The sequence below is a fragment of the Falco peregrinus genome, chromosome 1 (assembly GCF_023634155.1).
Source record: "Falco peregrinus isolate bFalPer1 chromosome 1, bFalPer1.pri, whole genome shotgun sequence".
Classification (NCBI taxonomy): Eukaryota; Metazoa; Chordata; class Aves; order Falconiformes; family Falconidae; genus Falco; species Falco peregrinus.
The window spans coordinates 18,891,120-18,910,679 of NC_073721.1; the positions used below are offsets into that span (position 1 = coordinate 18,891,120).

General features: G+C 39.5%; 1 protein-coding gene across 3 annotated transcripts; it reads left to right on the plus strand.

Annotated features, from left to right (window-relative positions):
• Window positions 1-210: 210 nt before the first annotated feature.
• SUPV3L1 (Suv3 like RNA helicase) lies at window positions 211-19,272 on the plus strand. Of its 3 annotated transcripts, XM_055799725.1 has the most exons (15): window positions 211-491; window positions 5,723-5,800; window positions 6,086-6,193; window positions 7,798-7,912; window positions 8,491-8,659; window positions 10,131-10,242; window positions 10,527-10,604; window positions 11,717-11,808; window positions 12,728-12,908; window positions 13,292-13,385; window positions 14,042-14,261; window positions 14,631-14,711; window positions 16,223-16,399; window positions 17,925-18,073; window positions 18,461-19,272. In XM_055799725.1, the coding sequence occupies exons 1-15, from the start codon at window positions 245-247 to the stop codon at window positions 18,954-18,956; spliced, it is 2,397 nt and encodes a 798-aa protein (XP_055655700.1). In that variant the 5' UTR covers window positions 211-244; the 3' UTR covers window positions 18,957-19,272. The 3 variants fall into 3 exon arrangements, with proteins under 3 accessions (XP_055655700.1, XP_027639254.1, XP_013152818.1); XM_027783453.2 differs by lacking the exons at window positions 211-491; window positions 5,723-5,800 and having other exon boundaries at window positions 6,086-6,144; XM_013297364.3 differs by lacking the exons at window positions 211-491; window positions 5,723-5,800; window positions 6,086-6,193; window positions 7,798-7,912 and having other exon boundaries at window positions 8,527-8,663.
• The last annotated feature ends 288 nt before the right edge of the window (window positions 19,273-19,560 follow it).

Sequence of the window (19,560 nt, forward strand, 5' to 3'; positions counted from 1 at the left end):
GAAACATACCGAGCTGCTCTGGGAATTATTAAACCAGCTGTATTCTCACTAACACCTGCGTCCTCTTTGTTGATGAGCTCGGCCCGTCGCAGCGTGTTGCGGTGGCGGGACGGCGGCGCGGGACCTGTGACGCCGCTTCCGTCTCCGCAGCCGCCGGTTGGGGGCGGGGCCGCGCATGCGCGCGGTGCCCGGGCGGTCGCGGCGCCGTGACGCGGGAGCCGCGCGCCGCTGCCCTTCGCTGCCGATGAGGCGGTGCGCGTGGCCGCTGCTGCGGCTCCCGGCGCGCGCGGGGCTCCTCCTCCGCCATGGGGGGGCCGCCGCCCCCCGGCTGCGCCCCGCCGCCGCCGCATCCTCCTCCGCCTCCTCGAACGGCGGGGACGGCGCCTCCCGGGCCCCCGACACCTCCCTCTTCGTGCCCGTGCCGCTGAAGCCCGTTAGCGACGCGGCCGAGGAAGACGTGGGCGCCGAGCTCACGCGGCCCCTCGACAAGGGTGAGCGCGGGCGCCCGTGAGGCGGCGGCGGCGGGAAGGGGCGGTGGGGCCTCCCGCCCTCGTCCCGCCAGGGCCCGGGTGCGCGGCCCCCCGCCGGGGCCGGGGCCTCTCAAATGCTGAGGGGCAGCGGCGGGCCCCGCCGGGCGGCCTCCTGAGCCCCGGGCCGCCGCTCCGCCGGGCTGGGTGCGGGGGATGCCTCCCTTGAGAGCGGGGGTCTTCCCGTGCGGCGTGTCCGAGCCGGGTAGCTGCTCGTGTCCGCCGAGGCGAAGGCGGGATGAAAGCTGTCGGGTGCGGTAGCGCCACCGTAGCGAGGTGTTGACCGAGGCCGGCCGTTAGGCGTCCCCTGTGCGGGGGAAAGATCTCTTGGCCTGGTTCCTCCGCTCCCTGTTTTAACGCAGTGCTTGATGTGGGAGCAGGGCCCAGAGCTAAGCTGAAATCTTGTTGCATTCCAACACCGTAACTGCATCTGAACTTCGAAGTCTTCTCTGAGAAGTTTTCTCAAATACTGATGTTACCAACAGAAGCGTGTTGTCTGCATGTGTGTGTGGCTACATCAGAATCGGGCAAAGCATTTAGTATTTCTAGTTATTGGCCATCGGTGTTAGAAACTGAAGTTTAATTTCCAGTTAGAACAGTGCAAGTCTGTTTGTGTATTCTCGGGTTTGCCCGTCTTAAAGTACGAGCAAGTAAATGCTAAGTGTAGATGTCTGTGTATCAATTGGGAAAGATCTGCTGAGCTGTCTGCTTCAGTGCCCTCTGAGTTACGAGAGCTGCAGAGTATGTTGGAGGCAGAATAGGAGTTTGAACTTCAGCCTTTAAGTAAAATAACATCTTTCTCAGTGTCTCTCAATGTCTTTCTCTCTTACCTGTCTGCTGGGTATATATCCTGCCATTTTACTTGGCACATTAGTGTTTTGACATTTAAGTGGAAACGGAGAAGAAACTCTGTGGTTTACCTTTAGATGCTCTACACTTGTGCTCTTTGATGGCTTTCCTTGTAATTATATCCCAAGAACCACTAAGTGAGTTGTAACTGCTTTTTCAGCATTTCCTTTTCTTTAATTATGAACCATACATCCTGTTCATTCTTCATCTGCGTTCAGTCTTCTGCTCAGGAAAGGTCTTACTTTACCTAGCTGTGCCAGCATGCCATCTTTAAAGACTTGATAAACAAGTTCTTGATTGTTTTGATATTTGGTGATCCCAAAGCATAGAGGGTGTAAATGGAAACTTTTTCTTCATATGGTCTCCTAATTAAGTGTTCTGATGGCATATTATTTGTATGAACTCCAGGTATAGGAAGCATGGGAAAACGATCCTAATTTCTTCAGAGCCCTCAAGAAAAGAACACCTGGTCCTGACATAAAAAGCCTAGCTGGGAGGAAAAATTTTAGACTGCTGTAATGCAAATAATGGTGGTGTTTTCAGACTTGTCTTTGAGTGTTGGCTTATGTTATTAGTGCATTTCTCGGGTGCCAATAAATGTGAATGGTGGCATTTTACTTGTACAATACTTGTGTAATTTCTCAGGTGAGTGGTTATGTTGGATGTCTTCAAAGGTACAGCTAAAATGCTCTGGGAAAATAAATATAGATTCCGCTTGGTCTCTGCTAACTTGTTGAGAGAGAACAGATTGGCTAAAATTATTCATGTTCCCACAGGTGAAAATTAACTATCTCAGCCTCAAGTTCTTTCATGTGAGACTTGCAAGGAATACCAGCCAGGTGCTCCAACATAGTGCTCCTCTAGCTTGTTGGCCTGTAGTGTGCTCTCTGTTATGCTGTCAGTAATTTTGTATTTTGAAACCCATTAATAAAGAGGAAACTGGATGAAACCTTCCTTAGCAAATGTCATCCATTTCTTTTTATGTTTATGAAATAAAGTCTTCCTCTGCTTTCCCACCTCAGATTGTGAGCACACACAGTATTATACATGTTTTTTCAATATTTTGAATGAAGATGCTCTGTCAGATTCTGCTGTCAAATATTGAACTAGATTCAATAAAGAAAAATTTATATTTACAGGCTTTTTGATTACAGCTTATGAAGAAACTTTGTTACTTACAGTGTGCATCATCTTCTTAGCTTGTTACTTGCTGAAGTGAGACAGTGATCATATTTTTCACCCTAGTCAAACAGTACAATAGAAGCCCTTTCAGAAGCTTACTTTTGCAAAGCCAGTTTTGCAAAACCTTTATCACAAACCTGCTGCTTAATGGCCTGTGGTGCAGTTCATTCACTGCTGCATGTTTTCTAGGACTTCATAGGAAGTCCTTAAGAGTGGTGATGTATGCTTTCAATTTTGGTATATCAAGTAGGTCACAGTTAGCAGGAGCTTTGCTTTGGAGCTTTTCTTACAGAGATTATGGCAGAATTTGTCTTTCTCTAGCCTTTCATTGCTTTTACGTTAGTAATGTTCCTGGTACATTTGTGTGATGATGATGTCCTTGTTGTGAAAGGGCCAAACGCACGATGTTATGGGAAACAATAGAACAGTATGAAATTACCATATGATGGAATGATTTAAGATGTAAGTAAATAGGGGTTTACTAAAAACCCCTTGTATGATTGCCTTATTGAACAAGATAATTGTTGAGTGACAAGGTAACACTAACACATTTTAGTGAAATATCTAAGGAGCAGTTATGAAAAAAACCGAAGGAAAAAAGAATAGGTGTTAAACTTAGGAGAGTGAAAAGGAACAAAAGGTCCGCTCATGCATGTAGTATCAAAAGAAAGAAGCGTAAAGAGCAATGAGAGAAGATAGGAATGTAGTAAAGGTAGGTGATCTGCTATCAGTACAGGGAGAGGAAGATTGGTACCTGGCTTCATGATCTTTAGTGCTGGGCCTGAATGTTGCCAAGTCACTGGGCAGCACAGATTAGGTTTGGTTTGACTGTGGGCCCTCTGGTATGGAGATGATCCATTATCCGTTTTGAAGTAAATGCAAACAGAAATCTACTGTATGGAAGGTCAGCACTTTGTGCCATGTGGCTTCACAGAATCCTTGAAATGGTTGTTGATTTGGAGCCCTAATGCTCAGTTGTCATTGAATGTCAATTCTGTGGCTTCGGTTGTCAGACCATAGGGCTGTGCTTACTGGCAAGAAACGTAAGCTAGAAAAGATGAGATACTGTCAGCAATTCATGTGTCAGAAACAGGAGGTGCCTGAACGAGTGGATTAGTTAGATGCACAAGGTCACTTGGACTGGACAATAGAGATCTAATAGTCATGGAGAAATTTTTAAATAAAGCTATTCAGCTTCCCCAGTGGTAGCATACAGCCTTACTGAAATGGACTGCTGTCATCTCAGGTGCAGGAAGATGGTTGAAAAGTCTTCCTGCAAATAGGGCTGAAACCTCTAAATGAATTTAATACATCGGAGGCTAACTGCATATTTTCTGAACTTAACCATAGAGTCAGGACGTCTTTTTGCACAGAACCTTAACAAATGCTGCTGAGAAGTCAGAGTGATTGAGGACTAAGAGCTAAAATACTATTCTAGAATGAGGAAATGGAAAAGAAAGGGAAATCTTAGGAGTGAAAGGTAATAAAAGGGTAATGATAGAGGCAGGAGACAGATCTCCTGAGCACGTATCCTGATTGCTAGCTGTTGCTATAGGAATAGTTATTACTATGTGCAGTTAGATTAAACTAATGTGGGCCTGTCTTGTCGGACTGCAATGCCAGCTTTGTTTTGTTTTGATACACCTTACTGTTAAGACAAGTATTGTGCTTAGGAAGGTTCATGACCTTGAACATTGAGGGCTGCCATGATCTGAATGTCACGTTGCCTTGGATAGTAACAAATATTCTGGCATTGACCTTTTCATCGTGTAGTAAGGCCAGTAGGCTGTGAATTTAGCTATATGGCTGATGATGTGTTAGCTGTTGTAACTTCCCTGTACTTTCTTTTAGTGGTGTTTTCCAATCTGTCGTTAATTTCTGGGCTCTTAAACATTTTCTGATGAGAGTGTGGATGCCTGTGTAGTAAGCCTAAAGCCTGCTGACAATCTTGCTTAGTTACCTTTCTGAACATTTCAAACTGTAAGTTAATCCATTAATAGACTACCGCAATCATACATGCGATATGGGATGTAGCTACTGCTCTTGTGCTTCTGGCTTTGCCTGCAGTTGAACTTTGCCATATTCTTGTCACCTGGTGATTTTCATTGTGCGAAGTGGGCTGTGTTCTAGAGTACAGGTTTTTTTAGAAAGAGAGGCAATCTTTCAATAATTTAAGGTTGTTCTTGTGGAAAGCTTTCCATGTCATGGCAGAGAATTCAGAGTTTCAGAGCTAGTTGCAGAGAGCAGAGCTTGGCAGTGTTGTGTGCAGTGACTTGTGCTGGCAAACCAGGGGAGTATTGCATTATGTATCCATCCTAGCATTATATAATATAGGGTTTGTAGACTTGAGTTTTATGAATAGCGTAAATTTATGAGTAGATGCTCATGATATTTGCTAGATTTTTGTGATTTTCTGATCTGCTGTGGATGGAGAGGGGACATGTTTTTGGCATTGTGATTTAAATAACAACTAAATTCAGAGTGTACATTAGTAAATACAGTTCTGTTGCAACACTGAACTTGCCTTTTAAGGGAGAGAAAGGATTTATTAATAATTTTAGAATTAGAGATTTTATACAAACAAACTTGTCATATATATTGAGAAACTTTGGTGAGTTTTCTTCTTCTCTCCTTCATTTAACCTGAGAAATAGGAAGAATACTGCATCTGGTTTGCCTGATCTTTCTGGAGAGTGTGTCTTGGTAGCAGTGTGGTGACAAGAAGATCTCTCAGGGTGTTTAGTAAAAGCTGTCACCGAGTAGTTTAAGCAGATTTACTTTTCGCATTAAAATGTGCTGTTTTCTGATAGGTCCTGATAAAAATCAAACAAAAACCACCCCAAACCCTTAATTATGTTGTTGCATAACATCTTGGCTATGGGTTACCACCTTTATGCTTTTCTATCAAGTACCAGGGAGAGTGTCTCAAATACTGACCTCATCTTCATGGCAGTTCTTACACTGCTGCAGTTTAAGATTATCCTTTTCCCCAGTAGACTCAGTCGCTGATTGTGTTTAATTTAGGGAAAGATCATTTGAGTTTGTTCAGTATGGCATAGATTCCCTCTCTCCAGAGCAAGGGGGCTATGAGCCATGATTTTTGGGCCAGGAGAATGTGATTTAATTTTGAGCAAACTAAAATAAAATGTTACTCTGTTTCTACAGGTGAAGTTCTAAAAAACTTAAATAAGTTCTACAAAAGAAAAGAAATCCAAAGACTGGGAGTGGAAAATGGATTAGATGGTAAGAAAATGTTCACAGATCTTAATTTTATTTTTTTTTTTAAATGTGGAATGTGTTTTTATTCAGATATGATGTTAAGTAGATCTGATCTTTTCTGGGTCTCACAACACTGCTTGTTTAGGTTTTCTCTGCCACTCGGTTCAAATAACCTTTATATTTTCTTGTAAAATCTCATATTAATGTGTAGGTTTTCCATGGACTACTTCAGTGGTTTTTTGTGTGTTTACACATATGAGTTTGTGTTCCCAGTGACATTCACTTTATTCTTTTTTTTTTTTTCTCTAGCTCGCCTGTTTCACCAAGCATTTATAAGCTTTAGGAAGTATATCATGGAATCCAGTTCTGTGAGTGCTGATTTGCATATTATTCTCAATGATATATGCTGTGGTGCAGGCAAGTATCTGGAGTGCTTGTAATATAAAATAAGCAAATTTTTTTTGTGTTTTTGACCTGAATGCTTACCTAGGTACCTGTGGACCCCCCTGCTATGCTGTAAAAGAGGTTAAAAATTTGTGCCTGTCCTATGGAGTGTTCTGTCATTAAGACTTCTGAAGTGGAAACAAGAGAGGTGGAGGTCTTAGCAAGAAGCAGTCTGTTGTTTTATAGCATTTATTCATTGCTGAAATGAAAACAGTACTGTTCCATTTATTCCTCTCTTCAAAATTCAGTAGTCACTAGGGGGCACTTTGAGAGCTTTCTCCTGGCAGGTGGCTTTAAGTACTTGGGAGTACAGCTCTGTGACTATGCTTTGTTTCCCTGTGGCACTAATAGAAGTCAGTGTTGTTTGCTTGCTTAGTGCATCATGTGTTGTAACTAACAACACTTTACTAAAGAGGTGTTGCTAGCTGATAACAGCAGAAACGGCCTTCTCCACAATTTGGGCTGCAGAACTTTGGCATACTGTGTGTGTTTTTAATGATGGCAATTTAAAGGTTCCAGTGGCCATTAGTTTTGCCATAAAATGTAAATATCTAGATTTTAAATGTTTACTGTCTTAGGATATTTAAAATGTCTTTTTATATGATTGTGCATAAAATCTCCTGTGCGATTTCCTCACTTCCACTCCTTATTTACTTTATATATGAACATTGTTTATGTATGCCTTAAAGCTCACATATGTAGGAGTGTAAAGGGTCATTTATTGTGGTGGTTTTGAAGATTTTTTAGTTGAGTTTTTCTTGTCCAAAGATGATAAATGAAAATACTACAGTTTTTAAGTTCTTCAGATTTTTCACAATAATTTTGATTCATTGAATACTAAATCGCTATTGAAAAAAACACCACCAACAACAAACCAACAACACTGCTTTCGGTTTTGTGTTTGTGTGCTTGATAATAACAGTTTTTTAGATCCAGATGGGTCTTTGAAGTACTGTGAGTGCTGGGCCATTGGCGTGTGACCTAAAATGAGATCTTTAAAGCCACGTGTCTACTCTGCAAACATTCAGACGAGTGAATATGGATGTCTTTTCTGAGCTGATTTTTCTTTTCTCACCTAGGTATTGGAGACTGACAATTTTGAATCAGCATCCCAAGTCTTAGTAGCTTAGGGAAGCTGCAGACTATTCTGTTTTTCTCTATTTGTAAAAGCATTTTAGAAGCTTTTATTTTATTTTATTCCAAGGCAGCATATGAATTTAGGAAGAAAAGGCTAAAATCTTCTTGGGACAGAAAAGCAATTTCTCATCCATTTTTTCCATAGCTTCTCATCTTGTTTAGAAGTTCTGTAGACATGTAGGCTAACCAGGGTGAATATACTTAAATGAGACTTTAAAAAAAATTTAAATATATACTATTGTGTTTGTATTGCATTGCTTAATGAGTCCATGTACTCATGTTAGTTTACTTTTCTGCCATTGAGATAATTATTGAACTTTGTAAGAGCCAGAAGTCAAAAGAATTGCGTAAGTGTGTGGTGGAAGTAGTAGATTTTTTTTTTTAAAGTTTATTGTGAAGATACACACCTTCAAACTTTCTTAAAAGGCTTTGTCTTCTAGGTCACGTGGATGATCTCTTTCCATTTTTCCTGAGGCATGCAAAGCAGATCTTTCCAATGCTGGACTGTATGGATGATCTGCGCAAGATTAGTGATTTAAGATTGCCACCCAACTGGTCAGTGTGTTTAAGTTGTTGCAGTATTTTCTTTTCTTAGTGTCATAGAATTTCATACTCTGTGGACTTAAGCTTTATGATGTATAATTGCACTGTATTTTCAGTTCCATTTCTCTGTTTTTACAATAATTTGTGTCAGGAACTCTTATCTTTGTTATAAGATATGTAGCAATCAATTAAAAGGAAAGTAAGATTATATCAGCTATGAAAGTCGCTGAGTTGGTATTGTCTTTCCAGAAAGTTGTCTTCTGGCTGTATCTGTTTGGGAGGTAGCATGCCAGAGCGTTAAAATGGTAATATACCCAAGGAGAGAGACCACAGTAATGAGAATTATTTTAAGCGCACTGTATGAGTTCCACTCTAAATCTTTGAAAGCATTGTATGATTTAGAAGATGAATCTATAAGACATTGTAACCTCTTTATATTGTCTCTATTTAAGCACTTGGTCTTTCTGCTTTCACCACACATTAAAAAGTCTATTAATATGTAAAAGTTTAAGCTAATTTGCAATTTCCCTCGAGTACCAGGAACACTAGATAAATGTTCAACAGATCTGCTTTTTTTGTGTATGTTTTAGGTATCCAGATGCCAGGGCTATTCAGCGAAAGATAATATTCCATGCTGGTCCTACAAACAGTGGAAAAACTTACCATGCTATCCAGAGATTTTTGTCAGCAAAATCTGCAATATACTGTGGTCCACTAAAACTGCTGGCTCATGAGATCTTCCAAAAGAGTAATGATGCTGTCAGTATGTTATATTAATTACCTACATCCTTAGTACTGGAACACTCATGAATGCATGTTTGTGAAGTACTGTAGTTGCTTAAGGTAGTCGATGAAGCAGTGTGCTTGAATGGGTGCCTTTGCTTTGCAGTAGTGTCAGCTCATTGAATACCAGTTGTGCATTTGTGCTTTAGGTGTGCAGAATGGAACATCACTCTCCCCGAAGTATGTGCTATGCAATCATCCCTGTAACCTGCCTCCATTTTCCTGTAATGTTTTGCTCCCTGGGTTGAGCCAGGTTCCAGTATTAGCTTTTTCAGTGTGGAAACCATGGCTTCTTTTGCCCATGACCTTTATTTTAGCTTGTACTCAAGGAGTTACCCTTGCTTAACTCCCCTCAACCTTCTGCTTTAATGTTTAAATATATTTCACTCAACTATCTAATAAAAAGTTCTGCAGGTTCAGATGTGTTGAGTTGAAGAGCAGTGTCCTGTATCAGGTCCCTAGAGGAAGCTTTCATTAGTATTTCCTTTTATAGCTTCTAGCATCTTTCTGAGAGCTCCTCACCAGTGTGTTTCCAGCTGCACAGAACCACGCCAGTTCTGAAGCTGTACAGTAACATACCACGTTAATGCAGCATAGTGTGTATGTACAGTAGTGTTTACCAAATGATCTTGTGATTTCCTTTTTTTTTAAGTCTTTGATTTAGCGCGTTTATAGTTCCTATTATTGGTTTATCAAAGTAATATGTCAGAAAGATTAGCTTGTCCTAGGAGATACCTGTAATGTGTACCATGTAGTGAATGTGGATACCATGTAGGCATGTTCCTTCTTAGTAGTTACCGCATTTTTTTTCCCCATGTATTCAGTGAGTGTGAGGACTTTTCACTTGGCAGCTCATGGATCATATGCAGCCCTTGAGGCTTAAACGGGGCTTCCTGCGTGGCTCTGCAGGTGGCTTAGGTATGGAAGGAGCAGCCATCTGCCTGAGATTTGGCAAGTGTAGAGCTGACAGAGTGTGGTGGCCCCTGCTGTCTTGCACAGCTAGTCTTCATGAACTCTTGCTGTGTGAGTGTAAGGCAGCAGGTAACACACCCAACAGGGCAATCCCCAAATGAACTGCAAAAGGCTGGAGCTTGCAAGGCTCCTTCACTGCTGGGCCTTGCTTTATGAGCCTCTTGTGCTGCAGCTCTTGTGACAGTTCTTCTGTTGCAGATGTGACAGCTCTGAAGTGCTCAGAGGTTGCATAATCTCCTTGCCAGGCATAGGAGAGAGTTTCTAATTACAGATACTACCTCTTCATTGTACCCTTCAGTCTGATAGGACTTAAATACAAAGCACAAGTCTCAGAAGGCTGAGTAGTTATTTTCGGGATAGCTTCCATTATACTGTTTTAGAGCCAGTTTAAGAAACTGATTTTTTTTTCTCCTTTGAAAAGGGGATTCTGTTATATTGAAGAAACTTAACATGAGTTTTTTCTGAATTCATTTAGAATGTGCCATGTGACTTGGTGACAGGAGAAGAGCGTGTGTATGCCAATGAAGATGCCAGACAAGCTCCTCATATTGCTTGTACCATTGAAATGTGCAGCACTAATACGCCTTGTATGTATCCATAATTGTTTCAGTCATATCTATGGTATCTTTATGTGTATTATTGCTTGGACTCTGAAGTGGCTGAACTATTCCTTTTCACTTATTTGAACAATTTCTGAACTATGTTAGAGCAGTTAATAAAACTTGAATCATCTCAGAATAGCTTTTTGGTGATAGAGGATTCACTTGATTTGAGTAATCTGTTTTAGAAAGCCTTCAAGTTCCTTCCTGTGTTGTATTGCTGTTATAGATGCTCTTCCTTAGTGCATCATATTTTGCTTTTTTGTTTTAAGATGAGGTTGCTGTGATTGATGAAATTCAGATGATCAGAGATCCTGCCAGAGGGTGGGCTTGGACAAGAGCCCTTCTAGGTAAGTTTGTTTGTGTTGACAATGAACTAATTTAATGTGACTATGAATGGCACACTACATTCAAGCTTAGCAGTCACTATATTCATGAGTGGTTACAATATATAATGCAAAATAAAAGTGTTTTTTCTTCATATGTCTTCTCACAGCAAGTTAGAGATACTCTGCCTCAAAGGATTTGTCTGTATGGCAGCAATATACCTCTCATATTTTACTTACTATTTCTGTAAAATTTTATGCTCTTTGAGTTTCACAGATGCCTCTTTTAGTTTTGCTTCCTTGGATGATATGGAATCTTTCTGTTGTTACACTGTGCTGTCCTTTTGCATTGATTGTTTTCTAGAAACCTTGCTTTTTTCTGTTCAATTAAAACAACACAGTTTTTCACAGATTTTGTTATGAAGAGATACTGTTAAATGTATGGCAACATGATAAACAATAAATATTTTATAGTGTTAATTTCAAATTATAGCTCATTTTATAGAGATCCATTGATCTGTAAATTCTTAGAAGAATGCTTCTTTCAATAATTTTAGCATTTTTTCAAGGGGAATTTTTTAAACTTTTTTCCTGAGATTTTGAACAGAAGTTTGAAATTTTATTGACCCGCCCCCCTGTTTCCCCCACCCTTCCCTTCACTGCTTTGGATGCTAAGTTTAACAGGGTAATTTTCACTGTTCTCCTATATCCTATTTTTTTCCCTTTTTCTGTTCTGGCTCCACATTCATAATTTTAGAAGGTCACGCAGAAAACAAAGCTCTTCAGTTCTGCTATGGTTTGTTTTGGTAGTTAGTAATACATTAATAGTAAAGAAAACATACTCAAAGCTTTGCTCCATTTGTTCAGTGGTTGAGGGTACCTCTTGCTTTGGCTGAGATGGTGCAAGAACATATTAACTGCTCTGATTGTTATACTGGTAGATTTCCAAGCATCACTTGCTGGTATGAGAGCAGGAGCAGCTCTAAGGAAGTAGTGTATTGTGGGAGGTGAAATACGGTCCTTGTTGATGTGTTTAGCGAGCAAAGTATGATTCTTGGGTCACAGAAGTCAGCTAAAGCTACTGTTGTCTATAAATATGTAACATTTTGCATTTTATTTCACTGGATCTTGTTCAGGACTGTGTGCAGAAGAAATCCACGTTTGTGGGGAAGCTGCTGCTATTGACTTGGTGACAGAGCTCATGTACACGACAGGGGAAGAAGTTGAAGTAAGCTTTTTTAATTCTGTAAAGTTCTGAACAGATCAGGTTCCTCTTGCTGGAAAACAGGCAAAAATTTAGGGTCTTTAGTGGGTTGATCAAAGTTGTTCTTGCAGGCATTCTTGTTAAAATGCTTCTCAATTCCTCTAAACCAAAGGAGACATTACAAAGTTGTTTCTTCTTCCTTTTTTTATTTTTTTTTTAGTGCTGTTATTTTGCTTAAAGAAGGTAAGTGCTTTGCTGAGTCCCCTCAGGGAATGCTACAGATGTTCAGGATCTTTCTTTACAGTTCTGTTCTTCTTGGAGGGCACAGTACCCTCATGTTTGCTGAGGTTGCTGGATCTGTTGATAGTTATTCTCCATATGGTGAGGAAGGGACATAAAGGTAACACCTCCAGAAGAAAGTTGAAAGATCTCTGAAACCAAACTTTACTGTCATAAATATTTTTTTTTTTCCTTGGGAAGACTCCTTTGTGAAGGGTATTTAAAAACATAAAATTTAGTGCTAAGGAAGTCCAGCCTGCATGATTTCATGGTGAATTAACTGTAGCTTTGTATATCTGTGCGTGGTGGGGTGTGTAGTTCTGAAGGGGGACCAGTTATAGCATTCAGATGATTGAAAACAGGAATAATGTCTTGATAGAATTGCTACGCAGACTGTATACTTCTTTTCTTGAATCTAGTTTACATGTAAAAATGTATAGTTCTTCTGTTTCTTGAAAAGGCCATATAGTTTGCAGCTTGGGAAGTGCTGCAGTTATGCAAATGCTTAAGGTGTATGTCAGCTTCTCCCCAATAATTATCCCTTCAGGACTGTGAGAGGTCCCTCAGTGTTACAATCAATTGTGATGATAACCATGCTGGCTGATATTCCACAGGGATTTTTCTTTTAAAAACATACTATCTTTGAAAACTCCTTTGATTCTAGGTCCGAAACTACAAGAGACTGACTCCTCTTACTGTCCTGGATTATGCCTTAGAATCTTTAGATAACCTCCGTCCTGGGGACTGCATTGTCTGTTTCAGTAAGAATGACATTTATTCTATCAGTCGACAGATTGAAGCCAGAGGATTAGAATGTGCTGTCATATATGGTAGTCTGCCACCAGGTAAAGCACTGTTCTGTTTATTTTAAAGGGAACGTTCTGCTTCTTGCCACTTTCTTAAAAAAACTTAGAATTAAGCAATACAAGTTTTCCTATTTTTGCGTCTCTGTATAGTTAATCAACTTTCATAGACTAGTGCTTTAATCTTGGGATTAGACCTTTATTATGTACTTAATATTGATTTTCAGATAGATGTTATTAAATGAGGTCCATCCACAGCTCTGGGAATGATGTAAATCCCTCCTGCCCCCTTCCCCCAACAACAGCCAAATACCAATTATTTTTTTTTCCCTCAGCCTATTATAAAGGCATGGGGCTTAGTGATACATGGTCTTTGTTTTGTAAGAAGAGTTTGCTATGTGAAGTGTTTTGTCATTCTGTTTTAGGAACAAAACTTGAACAGGCAAAGAAATTCAATGATCCTGATGATCCATGCAAAATTTTAGTTGCTACAGATGCAATTGGAATGGGACTCAATTTGTAAGTACTTGGAGCAGGTTATGGTACAATTATTTTTTTCTTTGGGTGTGATACCTGCATTAATATCCTCACTTGCTTCTCCCCAGTTTGACTAATATGGCTAGATATCGGCTATGTCTAGATAACACATACATAAAAGTTTTTAATTTTGAAGTACTGTTCAATTTGATTGGGTAGAACTAAGCATTAATTTAAAAACCGATTCTAAGAATTAAATGGCTCACTTGGCCTAATTCTGTGTGATAGTAGGCACTGTTAAGATCCTTTTGATTCACTGGAGTTGGATATGCTAGGTTGTCAGAGTATTAGTCTCTTGCATTTCTGAAACACAGGGTAACTTCAGTCCAGTTTCAGATGTATTTTGTTGCTGAAGATGATGCAGTCACATTGCTGTAAACTGCTGAGGCAGATGAGGAGTGGATTGGGACCCTATTAGAACACAGTTGTTGTGTGTGTGGGTAATGATTCTCCTGCAATTAACCGGAAAACTTACGCTTCCCTTTTGAATATGCTGTGTCCATAAGTAGTGTTTGTGGTCCCTTAATGTACAGAGGGACAAAAAGCTCAAAAATTTTTTTCATTCTTCTGTAGTAGGTTGTATATTGGAAACAATCTGCAAAAAAGGATTCCTCTTTGGTTTTGTTAAAATATTTCAGGTGTATAAGAAGAATAATTTTTAACTCTATAGTAAAGCCAACTATCAATGAGAAGGGAGAAAAGGAAATAGACTCCATTACAACTTCTCAGGCTCTACAAATTGCTGGGAGAGCTGGGCGTTACGGCTCATCCTTCAAACAAGGAGAAGTCACTACAATGCATCGTGATGACCTTGTGCAGCTGAAGGAAATTTTGAATGAGCCTGTGCGCCCTGTGAAGGTGAGAGCCCTAGTACCTAGTTTGGACAGATGTGCTCTGGAGCTGTTTTACTATGGTCTGATCCCAAATTATTTTTCCTTGTGTCCGTTTACCAGTAAGTAATAAAAATGGGTTGTGTCATGCAGAAGTGACTTGAATATCTGTCCCATTTGGAGGCTTGCGATATGTCATTTATGTTGAAGCTGTGCTTTTAAGGGTTAAAAGCTCAAACACAAAAGTTCTTAAGTTCTAGGTAGATGTGGTAAATAAATTGGACTCTGTGGGGTGCTTTGGTTTCTTGCATTTTGTCTTTCTGCATGTTGTTTCTGATGCACTAACTATAACAATATTGAGAATTAATGGAAATTTTTTTCTTTATTTTCCCTTTAGGCAGCTGGCCTACATCCTACTCCTGAGCAGATAGAAATGTTTGCTTACCACCTCCCTGATGCCACTCTATCCAATCTAATTGTAAGAATTATCAAAATATTATCTTCTTCTTTAAAAACTTAAGCATCGCTTATAGTCACTGCTTTTGTATGAACATGCACTTTGGGAACCTAACAGTCGGCCTTGTGTGTATCTTTTATCAGTTGGATTCTTCTATCTACTACAGCAGTGACTGCAAATACCATTAGAATGCTTAACTCTTCTGTGTTATAATAAACTTGAAAGCTGTCGAAGCATGTAAATATGCTTATGTGTGTTGAAGAATGTACAACAACCTTTCTCATTTCACCTTTCCTGTATTTTAAATGCAGACTTCTTGGTCTGAGGCTGAAAATACTAGAGGTTGAAATTTTGATAAATTTATTTGAAAATTCCTGGGAAACTGTGCTAGTTATATCAGATTTCTCTACATCTGAGAGCTACTTGATTTTTTTTTTCCTGTTTCTGTGGACTTTATGATAAACCAGTGCATGCTTTACTTTGAGGGAACAGATTTTGTGGAATCTACTTGATCTCATCATTAGCTGAATAGGAGAGTTTTTAGAAGTGCCTAAACCTTTTAAAGTAGAAGTTAATCTTCCAATGCTGTATTTAAAAAATAGTGTCACGTTTTTTAGTACACTGAGAAATTCTTAGCAGCTTTCATTAATTTAAATGTGTATTATTGTTCTCTGCTGATGTGCTGTTATGTAGCACAGTGTAGGGTTTCTGACCTCAAGGTAAAAGATTATACTTGGAGATCTCCTGGAAGACTTAGGCTGGTAGGGTAACAGCACATCTTTAAAATTTCACTGTTGAGAATTTCTGGACTAGCATGGAAATGTGAATATAAAAACCCGGTGTTAGTATTGATCTCTTAAGTATTCAGTCACATATTTAATTAAGAAGCTCAGGGTTTCTTTAAATATCTTTTGAAAAATCTTTCCAAGATTTACACTAGAGAAATAATTTTGGGTGCCAAAAAAATTTCCCCTGCGATGTGCAGTGGCAGCTCTTGTTTCTCCAAACCTTGGATAGGTTTCAGGTATTATTTGAAGCCTTCTATTGCAATACTGTATTTATCTTGTGATTTCTTTCTTCCTAAAATAGATCTGTTCTTGACATTGAGCTAAAAGTACCTCAATTATTGCATTTTATGTTGTAAAGTTAGCTTTTTGGGTCAGGTAAGTGCCAAACCTGGAACAAGTTCTAAACATAGTAGTAAGTGGTTCCTGTGGTGGTGTTCTTTGTAACTAAAATGTACACTTCCAGAACACTGTATTTATTACTTAGAAGGCTAATTGAAAATGCTTAAATAAAGCAGTGTGTTATGTCTTCTTCTCTGACTCTGTCGTAGAGAATTTAATGACAATCCTGTTAAAAGAGGAGAGGGAACTCTCCTGCCCTGTTACTGTGGTCAAATTTGATATTTTTAGCTGTTCTTTCAGTGTAATTAGCCTTTGAAACAATAAATAATTTTTTTGTTTGGTAATACCAAGTTTAACAGCCCTCTGCTGTAATAACATCCTCTTCATTTGGTTATATTTTCACAGGATATTTTTGTGAGTCTCTCACAAGTCGATGGGCTTTATTTTGTCTGCAATATTGATGACTTTAAATTTCTAGCAGATATGATTCAGCACATTCCACTAAACTTGCGATCACGATATGTCTTCTGCACTGCACCCTTGAACAGAAAAGAGCCTTTTGTGTGTACCATGTTGTTGAAGGTCAGTCACTTTTTTCATCCAAAAGATGTGGTATTTATATGAGAGAGAAAGTGGGTCTTGATGCATTGAGACTGTATCGAGGTGCTATATTTATTGTGGGTTTTGCCATTAGATAACTTGAGAGGATTCTTAAAGTGCTCACAGGTAGTAATATAAAATAGCTGGAGATGTTTTGGGGTTTTTTATTGCATTTTTCACTGTTTTTATTGGCCAAAGCTTATAACCTCTGCGAACCAGTTCTCATTTTGTGATGTAAAGTTTGGATACTTTTTCTGCTGTTTGCCTCAGAGAACCTTACCTGCTTGCTTTGCAGGTGATCTTTGAACTGAAAGAGATCAGAATTGTGTTACGTAGACATGTGCACTGTTAAGCTTTACACTACAGTGTGTTTAAAAGTTATCCTTAAAAACTAAGATACCACTGCTTATTGCTTGTCAACAAAAGAAAAGAATGTGGGGTTAAATGTGGTTGCTGATGTTATAATACAGTTACATAGAATTAAAACCTGAGTGCTGTAAGTTGCTCTCAGAATTATGTCGTTTCACTTTTCAGACCTGGATGAACTGTTTTCCGCTGTGCCCCTGGAGTGATTATTTTGAGGAATTTGTAGTCAGCCGATTTAAGTTTTTCAGGATTAATAATTTTGTTTGAGACTGTTACTTTGTTAGACAGTGTTGCCTTTGTCCCCTTTTAGAGAATGCATTAAACATTTTTAATAAAGCAGAATAAAAATAGAACTGATATGTGCCCTTGTGTCACAGACATTAGACTTGCTTTTCAGAAATGGCTAATAATGTTCTTTAGAAATTGAGTGATTGGAGTTGAAAAAAGATGTGCTTCATTAAAAAAATGCTTATCATTCAGATCCCAAGTAATGAAGGTGCAGAGGAGCATAATGTCATGTCAGAGGGATGTTGTGAATGCCTGTGAATTTAAGCCCCGTTCCTTGTCAGAAAAACTCTGGTATCAGCCAGTTAAGAAGCACTTAAGTCATCCAATGCCTCTGAAAATTTTAAATGTAAATCTTATTTGGTTTGTTTATCTGTTAGTAAAAGAGCTGAGATGTCTAGTTTTCAGAAGGGCTGATTTCTAGTGCAGATTAATCTGTTTGCATTGTGAACAGTGTGTTTCCTAAGTCAGGGAACACATGTAACATTTTCTCAACCCTGGAGATTTTGAAACAAGATAATGAACAGAATAGGTGCGCAAGAAGAAAAAAAGACAAAGTCCATCTGCTTTGCTGAGTGAAATCATATGTCTTCAGTGTTACTCTTTTCTGGATAGCTCTATACTTCTGTTGCTTAACTCTGTGCATGGCCCATGGACAAACAGTGTTAATGAGGCCCTGAAAAGGAGAGGTGATTCCTATGTTGGGTAATTAAGTAAAGGAATGTGTGGTATTTGGGCTGTGTAAAACAAAGCAGATATTTTTCTGGAGTATTGTGTGTACAGACCCAAGGGAATTTAACTAATTTAGGATTTCTTCCTTCCTAATTGAGGACTTTGCTGAATCTTTGTTTTTCAGTTTGCAAGACAGTTCAGTAGAAATGAGCCTCTGACGTTTGACTGGCTCTGTCGGCACACCAGGTGGCCATTAGCTGCTCCAAAGAACATCAAAGAACTTGTACACCTTGAAGCTGTTCATGATGTTTTTGACCTCTATCTGTGGTTAAGGTATTGTCTTTGTGCTTGAAAATTATTGTTATTTTTTCCTAATATTTGTGACTTACAGTCCTAGAAAAACAGCGTCTTCTAGCCCATGTGCATGTGGTGGGCTCCTTTAGCCCTTTAGAGGATCCTGACAAATGCAAATGTAGCTATGTTGTGGGAGCAGTCATGGGTTCTGCAGAGAACATTTTGTGACTGACAGAGAGAGAAAGTTAGAAACAAGGTGGTCCTGGACTGGAGCAGCTGAAATGCCACTTAAAATACAGTGGCCTTCCCATGCAACATATAATATTATTTTTTTTTTTACTTTACATAGTACATATCTCATTTTTGTCCCAGTCAGCAGTCTTTTAATGAAAAGGTTTAATTGTGTGTTGTTTTGCCTCTCTTCAGTTACCGCTTCATGGATATGTTCCCTGATGCTGTCCTTGTAAGGGAAGTTCAGAAAAAACTAGATGACATTATACAAGTTGGTGTCTGCAACATCACAAAGCTGATCCGAGCATCACAATCTGCCGCTGCTCCTGGCACAGCAGACGTTGCGTCAGAAGACTTTCCCCTTTCAAGGACTAAGAGGAATACCAGGGCGATTTCAGACCATCATGGTGCAAAATCCACAGAGGCACACTCTGTTGCAGTGGAGGTTCCAGGAGAAAGAAGTGCAAAGAACTTGAAAGCCTATCAGTCTGCTACAAGGCAGGAGGATCTGAAAAGCTATGGACATGGATCTCTTGCCAACAGATTGCTGCGTGAAGGACTTCTAACACAAGAAATGCTAAGACAGCTGGAGAGTGAGTGGCAGGATCAGCACAGGAATGGTAGATATGGCCTTCGTTCAAAAAGAGGTGATCAGAATAGTTCAAAGGAAATGGGGAAAAAGAAAAAATAGAGCCATGTCCTAATTCTCTTTAGTTTTTATTCATGAAATAAAATACTATTTTAATAACTTCTTTGGCATTTCATGTCTACAATGCTGCAGCGCCTTGATGTTTCTCCTTCTCCTGTGATGTTACGTGAAGCACTTGGAGAAATGGACTCTTAAAAGCTCAGAGGCCATAAATTTGCTTTTACCAGTCAGCTGTACACTGGTTCAATCATGTGTCCAGCATAAGTCTATGATCCACTGCTATGTGACAATTTGAACTTGATGTCTTCTTGCAAGATACCCTCACATTGTTAATAAACATCAGATATTTCACTAGTAATGAATTAGCTACTCATTTGATCCCTTCCCAAAGGGCAGACTTTAACAGATAATGAGCAAGTAATGAACAACCTGGCAGGAAATTGGGTCAGAGTGGTGATAGGAGTCATGCACCTCTAACCTGTGTCCTGTGAAAATGTAGAAGGAGGCGGAAAAGCATTTGTGTTAATGTGTTGTGGAACGATGAAATTCTGGCCACAGGAATTTTTGAGTAAATTCCAATCCTGTCATCTGGGGGATAATTACTGAAACAAAGCAAAATCTGTCTTTGCTCTTTAACTTGTATTCT

Bases quoted from the DNA above. Each gene is read 5' to 3' on its own strand.
- SUPV3L1 (XM_055799725.1), top strand. From the start codon at position 245: ATGAGGCGGTGCGCGTGGCCGCTGCTGCGGCTCCCGGCGCGCGCGGGG. The intron at 7,913-8,490 runs GTCAGTGTGTTT...TGTATGTTTTAG, and splicing joins TTAAGATTGCCACCCAACTG to GTATCCAGATGCCAGGGCTA. The intron at 10,243-10,526 runs GTATGTATCCAT...TTTTGTTTTAAG, and splicing joins GTGCAGCACTAATACGCCTT to ATGAGGTTGCTGTGATTGAT.